Raw genomic sequence first — 12,148 nt, 5'->3', positions numbered from 1 at the left:
ATTTCCTGATTACTTCTCTTAACTGCCTACTCAAATCAAAGGCCTAATGACTGTTTATAGGTGGAGTATCCCAATTATTTGTATATTTAATAAGGAAAAGCCAGAGATGACTTTTGAACCACCTTGAATTATGAGGATTCTCTATAGTTGTTAAATCTTTTGGAGGTACCCCCACCTCTAGTATAGGTAGACATCACATTCATTATAGCTTGGAGCCTTATGTATCTTACCAATGACATTTTCCTTATCTCTTTGTATCTAGATAAATTATCTATTTTTCAAGCTAGATTAGGGATGTATGCTAACTATATACAGCTCCCTCAAATCATCTGTACTATTGATTCTGGGAAATGAATCTGAATGCGCAGTTGATTTATTTTTTAATAAAGATGACGATGACGACAACAACAATAACAACAAAAAAAAAAACTCAGTATAATTCCACGAGTGGGGTCTGGGGAGGGTAGTGTGTACGCAGACCTTATTTGTGAAGATAAAAAGGTTGTTTCCGATAGATTCTCGGTTCAACCGTTCAAGGAGTTGCAATTTTTCTCTTCCCTATTAGACTACAAGACTCATTTCCCGTTTTCACTCATTTGATTTAAGACCATTAGCCAATGCTTGATTTTCTCTACATTCAAGCTTCTATGGACTCTACAACATCAAAGATTTTTCTGCTGCAAATAATAATGTTCACTTAGCTCCTTTTATTCAAATTTCAATCATGAATCACGAGACGATTTCTTAAAATTTTGCAATCATAGTTGTCAATCTCATTATAACAAGTAACATCAAGTTAGAGATCTTATCCTTAAATTTGTGACATTTCTTAATTGCATGAAACTGATACAAGTAGAGTAAATCTCAAAGAATGATTCTCAAAGGAACAACTCCACAGTCATATTTACACAAGATCAGATAAAAAATAGCATCTTGTCTAAAAATTTTATTAGCAGAAAACTTAAAGAAAATAGCTCGGAATGTAACTCATAGTCAAAACATCTGTAACATATTTTGACTTCCAAAACATGATGATTTCTAATTGTTGAAACACTTTATGCTCTCAAAACTATCCTCATTCCTTTGAGTACAAACACAAAACAAAAAAAATCTAAACCAGAATGCGAAATCTGATACCACTAGTTTACACTACATAACAATAAAAAAACAGTAAATGCAACATTAAGGCAACAACATGAGATTCAGAATTTGAGAGGAAAAACTTTCAGATGAAACTGAGAAAAAAGCTATACAAGCAAAATTAGAGTTCAGAAATTTGAAAAATTCGAAATGCAGACAAATTCCTCAAATATAAAAATGGTAGAAATCAGCAAACATTCAATGAAGTTTGTGGTTGAATACCTTTGCTGAAGAAGAAGATGTTGAGATTAAAAGATTAGTAAATGAAAAATGGAGGGAAGAAAGTGAAGGGAAAGTGAGCTCCCTTTTGCTTTGGAAATAGCAAGTGTCCCTCATTGGTGGTGGAAAGAAAAATGAATATGCTTATATTGAGAAAGCACTTCTCTTGGTGTTAAATGGGTTGGAAAGAAAGTAAGTCTCGCGTCGTCGTCGCTCGGCTTCGGCTTTGGTAAAAAAAGATTGATTGATTAATCTTTCTTTCAATTATTTAATTAATTAACGAAAAGTCAACCCAGAATAACCCAGGACCCGCGACCGGTCCATTTCTTTTTCGGATTATTTTAAATTAATTTCTCGAAATATTTTAAACAGAAACTGTTCCCGCCTGTTCTAACAGACATGGTTGTTTCTGAAAGGTTGCAAACAGTGCCAGAAAATGGCAATAAATATGCCTTGATCCCAAAATTTTTCCTTACGAAATTTTTTGATCTTCTTCTTCTGCACAAAATTTTCCAGTGTGTTTTACAACCTTCAAGTGGTTTGCTGTTTCACCGGCGTTTTTAGTACCGATACTCTCGTGAGTTAAATCGTTCTATCCTGTGAGGATAATATTCCAACACCTCGAGTACTTGAGGGTAATAATTTCCTTAAGAACACACTGTGCATTTAGTGGGCTCGATTTTATTCCGAAATATATTTTCAGGTTCTGCTTCTCATTATATACATTTCTGCTATACTACTGTTTTTTCTGTTTCTGGTTTTTCTTGTTACAGAAATATTACTATTTCTTTATATTATAGCATTACGATTTGTCAAAGAAATTCAAAAATAGCCAGATTTATAAGTGGTAATTCAAAAATAGCTACAGTTTCAAAAATAATCGAAATTTAGTCACTTTTCATGTAAAGATAAATTTGAACGAAAATACTGTTCAAAATCCGAAAAATACTCCAGCATAATATACTGGAATTCCAGCATAAGTATACTGGAACTTCAGTATATTATACTGAAGTTCCAGTATACTTAGGCTGGAACTCCAGTATATTACTCCAGTATAATATATTGGAGTTCCAACATAATTTACTGGAGTTCTAGCATAAGTATACTGGACTTCCAGCATAATATACTAGAGTTCCAGTATAATATACCGGTCCAGCATAATATGCTGGAAGTTCATACACAGGTGCACCGATATCTAGCATATTATGTTGGAACTTTCCGTGTTGCAATAAAATAGTGGCTATTTTTCAATGACATTGCAAACGCTGATTATTTTTGAATGACCAGTCCAAAAACTGACTAGCCCGTGCTATTTTTATAACAATTAGCGTAAAGCCTAGAAATGAAGTTTCGTTCGTCAAAAGGGGGTGGGGGTGGTTTCTGATATCGGACCAAGGGGGAATAACATTTTATTATTTATAAAAGCTTATACCTCGTATAAAATTTATATGGTACTCTCTGCTCTATTTTTTGCCCTTTTCTTTTTCATTGTATGTTAAATTAGGCAAATGGTCAAAACATGGGAATAAATATCTGAACCATAAGGACAGATTGACCCGACCGGACTCGGAGTTGGGATTAGTGGGCTCACCTTAGTTGGACGAGTTAGGCCCAAGACTAGCCCAGTTTTCACCCATACGAGAAGGGAAATCGAAAACAAAAAAGATTGTGCACTCAATTGCTTAAACCAAAAAATTAGCCAATAATATATAATATGTGTGTGTAATAAGTGTATAATTTATATATACCATCTAGAAAAATTATACAGCGAAATGCGACCGGCTATTTGTATAAAGATCCCGACAAGAAACTGGTGATCTGGTAAATAATTAAAAATATTTACACAATTGGGTTACTTATTAGGCAATTATGTAGAAATATTTTGATAAATATGAGTAGTAATTAATAAAATCCGACCGAAAAATATAAGAACCGAGAAAAAAGATATAGTACTAAACATTTCCTTACTGATGAAACCTATTATTGCAACCGATTTATAATTTGATAAAATTAACTTGAAGTTTAGCTTTTAATTAGATGGCACTTGGCATAGGCTATATATATATATATGCAAAAATCACAACAAGAGTTTCACTGCTTGTTCTGAAAAAGAAAAAAACGTAGTGCATAAAGTATTTCGATTTCACGCAGAGTTCGAGTAATGACCACACCCCAAAAATTATTATATGAGTACTTTCATTACTCATTAAGAAAAGTTTACAGATATCATATGAGATTAATTCAACTTTATACAGTCTACTGAAAATTGTAAAATAAACTAGATGAAGAAATAAAGAAAGAAGTCTTATCACCTTCTATTAGGAGTGTACAAATAAAACCGACAAACCGCACCAACCCGATAATTCGAGTCAAACCGAGAAAAAAAAAACGACTATGGTTTGGTTTGATTTGATTTGGTTTGGTGTTGGACAGAAAAAAGACGACCATATTTGGTTTGATTTGGTTTGGTTTTAACTAAAAAAAGTCAAACCGAAACCAAACCAACCCGATATTATATGTATAGAAGTTTTAAATATATTTAATACATACAAATAATTATGGTAGCTAGTGTAGTTTATAAATATTTCTTAAGTTTTTTCATAATTTTATCTTTTAACGTATTATTTCAAGCTTGAGCTTATAATTTTTGGATGCTCCAATAAGTTTTATAGTCCATAAATATTAGTACTCAAATAAATCCTAAACCAAAATCAAGTCAATACTAATGCTAATAAAAGACATTCAATTCAATTGTACTATGAATGAAAATAGTGTTGGATATCTATTTTTTAGTTTTTCCATGGTTTAGATAAAATATATAACTTATTTTTATTTTAGTGGTTAGTCGTGTAAATAATAGTACTTATTAGTCATAATTTTAAATTATGTTTGTTTTCATTATGACTTATTAATAATATTTATTTTATGAGATTTTATTATTTTTATTGTTTAATATTTTAGTACAATGTCATGACTCATCTCATATTTATGTTATTTTATTGAAAAATACTTTATATAGTTTTGTCTTACTAGGATTAAAGAAATATTTGGAGCACAAATTTTATGTTTTGTGCTATGAAGACTTTATGAAAAAGAAAACCGAAAAAACTCGAAAACCCAAAAAACTCGAGAAAAACCGAGATTAAAAAATCTGATTTTTATTGGTTTGGTTTGGTGTTTAGATTTAATAACCCGATACAATTGGTTTGATTTGGTGTTTAGATTTAATAACCCGATACAATTGATTTAGTTTGATAATTAGAAAATCCGACCCAACCCGACCCATATACACCCCTACCTTCTATGATGTTCCGAATTTTTTTTGTCGAATTTAAGTCTTAATATCATTGACAAGAAAATTGTAAATGATAAAAAATGTGAAGCAAAAGTTCATCTGATCTATTGTAAAAACTTATTGTACTCGACACAGAATTTTGAAAGGAAATTAAAATAGTATAAGCTTTTTAAATTACTCCACAAACATCCGAGCAAAGGAGAAAAAAGAGGGGCAAACTATACTAATAAAAGTTGAGCAAATTACTCCACATTCAAATTGTTAATTACTTTATATATTTAAAATAATTAGCAATGAGAAATTTCCAAATATGATTAGACCTTGTAATCTGTAGAAACGACATGAAAATAGAAAATTTGCTTTTCATAAAATTGACAAAGTTAAAAAATATTTACAATGTAAGAAGCAACAAATGAATCAAGAATAGTTATAATTTTAAGCTCTGCATAAGAAATCTCATGAAGCAAAATGAGCTTTTCAAAATCAAAAGAAAAACAACTAAAAGAGAAATAAGAGAAGCGTGAATTTTTTGCTAAAACAATTAAATAAAAAAGATGGAACAAATATTAAACCAGGACCCTATTCTGGAATATTTCATTCTAATACTTGCAAGTTTTTTAAATTTTTATTAAGTGAATTATTGATAAATTAAAATAATGTATATAAAATGATTTTAACAATCAGCATTTTCGATTTGTACATTAATATTTTTTTTTTCCATTAGGCACTTTTAGAATTAAATTTTAATTTCTCCATCTCTAGACATACGTAATAGAAACAATATAAAAATAAAATAAGAAATGCAATTAATGCTCAATATTACTTTAAATTATCAGAAGTACATTGAGCTACAATCTTTTACCATTACAGATAGTGAAAAATATGAAACTCATAGCTTAAAAGGAAGTCCTCCCTTACATTATAAACCAAAAGAGAAACAAAGAAAGAAAATGTTTTTTTTATTTTATATATTTAGAAATAAAAAGAAACAAAAGAATATTGGAATGATCAGGTGATGCGGCGGCACAAGGTAATGCCATCACCAACGGGTAGCATGCAAATCTCAATCCTTGGATCAACGGCTAGGGCTTTGTTAAGTTCCAACACGAAGTCCCTATAATACCTTACGTATTTCCTCATTGGTGCATCAGGTGGAGCCACCACAGAACCATTCCATAGGGTGTTGTCGTACCCAATTAAACCACCAACTTTCACCAAATCTATTATCCTTTTGTGATAGTTAATGTAGTTGTCCTTATCAGCATCCACAAATATGAAATCATACGTGCCATGATTCTTTTTCTGAAACCAAAATTCAAATGAAAATTGTGTAGGAAATCCCTAAACTAAATAAGCTTCATCGGATTCTCATTATCAATAATAAAAAATAGTAATAAAGAGATAATTAAAAGCAAATGATAAGTAGATTTGGTAAGGAGTAAACTCACATCTTCAACCAGTTGATCAAGAACGGGCAAAGCAGGGCCTTCTCTAAATTCAATTTTGTGAGCCACACCGGCCTTTTCGATTATGGGCAATCCTATTTCGTAATTTTCCCTGTTAATGTCCATTGCCAATATCTGCATAAAAGAAACAAGTTAAAACAATTAAATTTTTGTCATGCTAATGGGCAAAGGGGACTTATTATTGGGTCTTGTATGTTTTAAAATACGATTTATTTTATGTAAATTGATAATGTAAATAAATTATACACTATAAAAGTATAAATGTATTATATCTAATTAAAGGGTATTTCTTTTATTTTTTGGAAAACCAAATTAAGCTTATTACAATATTTATAATATTTCAAATTAATCCGTGCGCACAATTTGTAAATTATATGTTCAATATTTATGGCCACCTTACTTTGTTGGAAAAAGATAAACTAAGATTGAAATATATAAAATTGAAGAGGCAAAAGGTGCATGGTTTAATCCTGTCAAAGACGCTTCACGCTTCCTTCTTTTACTTTCCTTTGCCATCATTCTAAACCCACTCTCACCTAACAAGATTTTAAAGGAAGAAAAGGAAATAATGCCAACGAAAAATTTATTTATTTATATCTCCTAGCTCTCTTGCTTTCTTTCTTTCTTTAATGCAAGTCAAATGTCCACGTTCCTTCTGATAGGAACTTTCTTTTCTCTTTTTCCTAATTCTTTCTATATTTTTTTATTCCTTTTCTCTTAGGGACAATTCTGGTGGAGCTACCAAAACAACTAGAGAAAAAAACAGATGGAGTAGTTCTTTCTCGTTAAACAAGAATGAACCTAATATTATTTGGGGAGTCAAAAAAGGTTTTAAATATTTTGAATTTATAATACTTTTTATGTAGTTTCTAAATATGTAAATTTTATTTTAAACAAAATTTAAAGAATTTGTGTCCGAATTCACATAAAAAATGAATCAATCTAACACTCCTACTCCGAAAAAATTCAAACAAATTGAAACGGAGAAAATAATATAATTCAATCGTTATCCCTATGACATAATTAATATTATACCTTTCCATCATCGGGGATAGCAAGGGCAGTAGCAAGGAGGGAGTAGCCAGTGTAAACTCCAATCTCCATTGTGTTTTTGGCATTGATCAACTTCAACAACATGTTCAAAAACTGCCCTTCATCCGCTGATGTTGTCATTAAATTCCTGTTAATTTCCACATTTACATATTTAAATTATTCATTCAGAAAAAATAAAAGAAAAAAAAATACTCCCTCTATCCCAATTTATATGGCATGAATGAACAAAATATTGAGGAATTGTCCGTACGTAAAATCAGAATTATTGATACGGGTCTTTTCTAGAAAAGGGAAATCTTGTGTTCCAATAGAAGCAGAAGTGATGTGGATTATTCAAGAATTGAAATCGATTTGCTTTATAAAAAGAAGATATCAAAACTTCTATGAAATGGTTTCATGAGATTCAGCCAATTGTCTTGATCGTGGAATATCATTGAGAAATAGGAATCCGGGTTATCAAAGAATTTTCTGTGATTATTTCTAGTATGGAATGAGTCAATCATCCACTATTATTTGGATTTCGAGAGTTAAACAAGTTATTACAAATTTTTCATATAAATTTTAAATATTTTGAATTGTTACTTATTGCATCCTATAATATTTTTTACATAGTATTCAAAAATATAAATTTTATTTCAAAAAATTTAAAAATCATGTCCAAATTCATGGTCAAAAATTAGAAATTCAACTCTCGAATGACGCCACATAAATTGAGATATAATCGTCCTGCAAATGTAATTTACTCACCATGGATGCTTAGCAGTCACCTCCCTGAGCTCTTTCATGGATTCTGGCTCTCTTGGGTATACACTGGTTTCAAGTATGTACTGTCACAAGTAGAAAATTAAATGACAATTTAATCAGGAATATAGAAATATGTATGTAATTAATAAAGTTATTCTGAATCTATTAAATCTAAATCTTTATCGTATTAACAATTGCTATTATCTAAAACACTAAAAGGAGAATACATATAGAGGGAAATTGAGGAAATAGTTATGGTATTGGTACCTGGTAAAGAGCATCACTTTGCAAAAGGCTTTTGTGGCCAACCTCTTGGTGTTTAATTCCGTTCTCTGCCATTTCTTTGATGTTTTTTTGCTACTTTTCTCTCCTTTATTTATGCCAAAAAAAATTTCTGTTTGATCGTTGATTTCTATGTATTCTGGGGGTAGGAACCTACGTATATATGGACACAAATGAGTCCGGTTTGGACCGGTTTATTAGTTATCTTCAGCTTACTGACTCTTGAGTCTTGACCTTTTTGTGCATGGACCGGCCGCCAACCGGGTCCGTGGTTGGAGAGTTTAGTCAACAGTGTGAGGCTATGTGTGGACCCCACTATTGTGGGACCAAAGGAAGTAGTTAAGGATCACTCTCAATCGTTAGATGATACCACGACAAACCACATTCAACGGCTGGATTAATTTATTTCAAAGACAGAGAGTAATAGATAATGGAAATATAATTAATACAAGTAGTCTATTTGTTTTTATTTGGCCTTGATTAGGAAAAGAGAACTTTTATTAAAGTCATGCAGAAGTTGTTTTACTTTGTGAAATGTTTAAGAAAAATATAATCAGGCTTATTGTAGCGTTGTGGATATGTCAATTTAATTAATAGATGAAAAATTAAAAAGAAAAGTTGCACAGTTAGAATTAGAATTAAAAATCAGGTGCATGTAATTCCTAAAAGATTGCACGTAATCTAACTATATCCTTTTTAGGTTGTCAATTCATGTTTGGTGTATAACTTACTTAATTAACCTTTAAGAGACCGAATTGTGCTATTAATTAGCATAAAAATTAAACTCTAAGTTTATAAAGACACCCTAATTGAGAAAAGATCAAACATAGAGTGAAAGTAAATGGTAAGCTTATAACCTCCAATAATAAATAAAAAAATAAACTTAAGAAGTTCGGGAGAATTATGACAATATATTGAAATTACCATTTAATAGTTGCAACTCTCACTCTTTAATCCCTACCCCAACCAAAAAATATATGAGTTTTTGGTTAAATATCATCATAGTTTATTTCTTCTTTTTCATTCATTGGTCCACCCTACCCCAACCAAAAAATATAAGTATTAGAAGTATATCTAAAAAGATTGTATCCCAAGAAGTTTGGTGGGTGGGTGAGGAAAGCAATAGGGAACATTGGCATGTCTTTTAAGTAGGACGTGCACGCAAAAGGAAGTTAATTAAGTAGGGATGGTTCTTCATTTTCAAAGTTGGTGAGAGGTTGGTGCAAAGAATTTGGATCCACAAACATGTGTTGATAAGAATAAATACATAAACTAATATAACATGCATAGATACGAGGTTTTAGGCCTACATGTCCTTTTATAATGTTGAATTTAAGAAAATATTTTTTTTAGATCTTTTACGTGGAAAAGAAAGATCTCGTACATATAAAAGTAAATCTCTCATGTATAAAAAAAGATAAGATAATAAAACTAAAAATAAATTTGTAAAAGTCCAAAAAATCAATTGACCCCATAGATAGTAGGTAAAATGGTGACCCATGACCACCATATATATACTCTTCTACTTTTTTTTTCTTTGTTTTGTTACTTTGTTCTCTTTGTTGTCGGTTTTGATATTCTATGTTTCATCCCCGAATAATGAATAAGTAGTTTGATCATTTTTATTTTTATTTTTTTAGTAAATGAATGGGAAATGCGGAGCAATATGTTGAATTATTATATTAAAAAAAATTGTAAATTATAGAACTTCTTATTCGAGTAGGAATATTTTAGTTTTTCTAACTCCTTCTCTTAAATAAAAATAAAAATAGGGATTTGAAATGATACGAATTCCTCTCCGTCTTGTAGTAGTCAACGGTCCAGGGGGCAAGGATAATGCTATGAAATCTTAGGGATCACGGACTCTAGCTACTTCTTTTTTGTTTTTGTGGTCAATGTGCATTAACATTGTAAAAATTTGACAGATCATCAATTAAAGTAATCAGTGGCGTACGGTAACATTTTAAGAAGTGAATAAATAAGCAAATTAATGTAACAACAACAACAACAACAAACTCAGATTGATCCCAACAGGTGAAGTTTGGGGAGGGTAATCTGTACGCAGACCTTACCCCTACCTAATGTAGGTAGAGATGTTGTTTTCAATACACCCTCGGCTCAGGAAGGGCAAGAAGAAGAAGAAGGGGAAAGCAAGGAAGGAAGAAAGATGGAAGAAAAAAGAAAAAGGGAGAGATAAAGGATAAGTAGTACCAAATAATAGCAACAGGGAATACAATACCTGAGGCAAACAAAACCACATAACGTAATAAAAATCTAAGAATATGAAGGGACATGCATGCTACTAAGACTATCGGTGAACAACTATAAACCACTTACTAACCTTCTACCTTAATCCTCGACCTCCACACCCTCCTATCAAGGGTCATGTCCTCAGTGAGCTGAAGCAGCGACATGTCCTGCCTAATCACCTCTCCCCAGTACTTCTTAGGCCTACCTCGACCTCTTCTCAAACTTTCCAAAGCCAACCTCTCACACCTCCTAACATGAGTATCAATGCTTCTTCTCTTAACATGTCCGAACCATCTCAGCCTCGACTCCTGCATCTTGTTCTCCACGGAGGCTACTCCCACTCTATTCCGGGTAGCTTCATTCTTAATCCTATCTCTCCTGGTACACCCACACATCCATCTCAGCATCCTCATCTCTGCTACTTTCATCTTCTGCGCGTGGGAGTTCTTGACTGGCCAATACTCAGCCCCATACAGCATAGCCGGTCGAACCATCACTCGATAAAACTTACCCTTAAGTCTTAGCGGCACATTCCTATCACACAAAACACCGGAAGCGAGCCTCCACTTCATCCATCCCGCTCCGATACGATGCGCAACATCTTCGTCAATCTCTCCGTTACTCTGGATAATAAACCCGAGATACTTAAAACTCGCTCTCTTGGGGATAACTTGAGCATCAAGCTTAACCTCTACGTTTGCATCATGGGTCCCGTCACTGAACTTGCACTCCAAGTATACTCTAACAACTTCATACTTGTAATTAAATTTTACTCCCTCCATTCCAATTTATGTGAACCTGTTTGATTGGGCACGGAGTTTAAGAAAAAATGAATACTTTTGGAATTAGTGGTCCTAAACAATTCAAAAAGGGTTCGAGAGTATTTGTGTGGTTATAAAAGCTTCTCATTAAGGGTATAATTGTAAGTTTAAGCAAAAATATTTCCAAATTAAGAAAGGGATCATTCTTTTTGGAACGCACCAAAAAGGAAATAGATTCACATAAACCGGAACGAAGATAGTAGATTTTAAGGCGTTTTGACCCATTAGTTTAGTTGGAGTATATTATATTATCTTAGAAGAGGTCAGAGGTTTGACTATGTACAACCTCCATTATTTTTTACAAAGAGGCTCAAAATTAACCTAGCTATAACATTATGTAACCTAGCCATAACAATATATATGTAACTATTTACAATAAGTCTTACTTTATCGAGAAAGTAAAGTAAATAGTAAAAAGGAACAGATAAAAAACGCACTATTAGTGTAGCGATTATTTACAGCCTAGAGCTAAATGCGTTAATTTAATTTATCTAAGTCACTCAATATCTTAGCAGTTCTAATTTTGTTGCTGCTCATGATCCAATGGAAATTTATGAGCAAAGTTTGGCTCCTGTCTTATCAAATGTCTCCAAATATACGAAGTCTACAAAGTTAAATATCAGGTTTAATTTGCAGAGTAGTTTTAGGAGTGTTTGTCTTTTTTGATAGCATATTTGCGCTCTTTATATCTCAACCGAAAGCGCTTGGCTATAACTTTTGACCATACGTAATTATTATACCTATACCTACTAAGAGATACTTGAGCAAAATTTTGGGTGCGTTTGGTATGGAGGAAAATTTTCTGAAAAATATTTTCAATTTTGTCTTTGTTGGTTGGTTAATTAAATGTTGAGGAAAGCATTTTTTTCTTGAGAAAA

General features: G+C 31.9%; 2 protein-coding genes across 2 annotated transcripts; both read right to left on the bottom strand.

Moving 5' to 3' along the window:
• Positions 1–5,443: 5,443 nt before the first annotated feature.
• On the bottom strand, positions 5,444–8,408 carry LOC104113520 (caffeoyl-CoA O-methyltransferase 5). The gene is made up of 5 exons (XM_009623713.4): positions 8,185–8,408; positions 7,921–8,000; positions 7,156–7,300; positions 6,103–6,234; positions 5,444–5,956 (listed from the first exon to the last, which is right to left on the bottom strand). The coding sequence occupies exons 1-5, from the start codon at positions 8,254–8,256 to the stop codon at positions 5,663–5,665; spliced, it is 723 nt and encodes a 240-aa protein (XP_009622008.1). The 5' UTR covers positions 8,257–8,408; the 3' UTR covers positions 5,444–5,662.
• A 2,127-nt stretch (positions 8,409–10,535) lies between these two features.
• LOC138899710 (uncharacterized) lies at positions 10,536–11,231 on the bottom strand. Its single transcript, XM_070186396.1, has one exon. The coding sequence runs from the start codon at positions 11,229–11,231 to the stop codon at positions 10,536–10,538; it is 696 nt and encodes a 231-aa protein (XP_070042497.1).
• Between the last annotated feature and the right edge of the window lie 917 nt (positions 11,232–12,148).

This window comes from Nicotiana tomentosiformis, chromosome 10 (assembly GCF_000390325.3).
Source record: "Nicotiana tomentosiformis chromosome 10, ASM39032v3, whole genome shotgun sequence".
Taxonomy (NCBI): Eukaryota; Viridiplantae; Streptophyta; class Magnoliopsida; order Solanales; family Solanaceae; genus Nicotiana; species Nicotiana tomentosiformis.
Note: the sequence above shows the minus strand (reverse complement) of the source record. Positions and strands in the feature narration are given on the sequence as shown.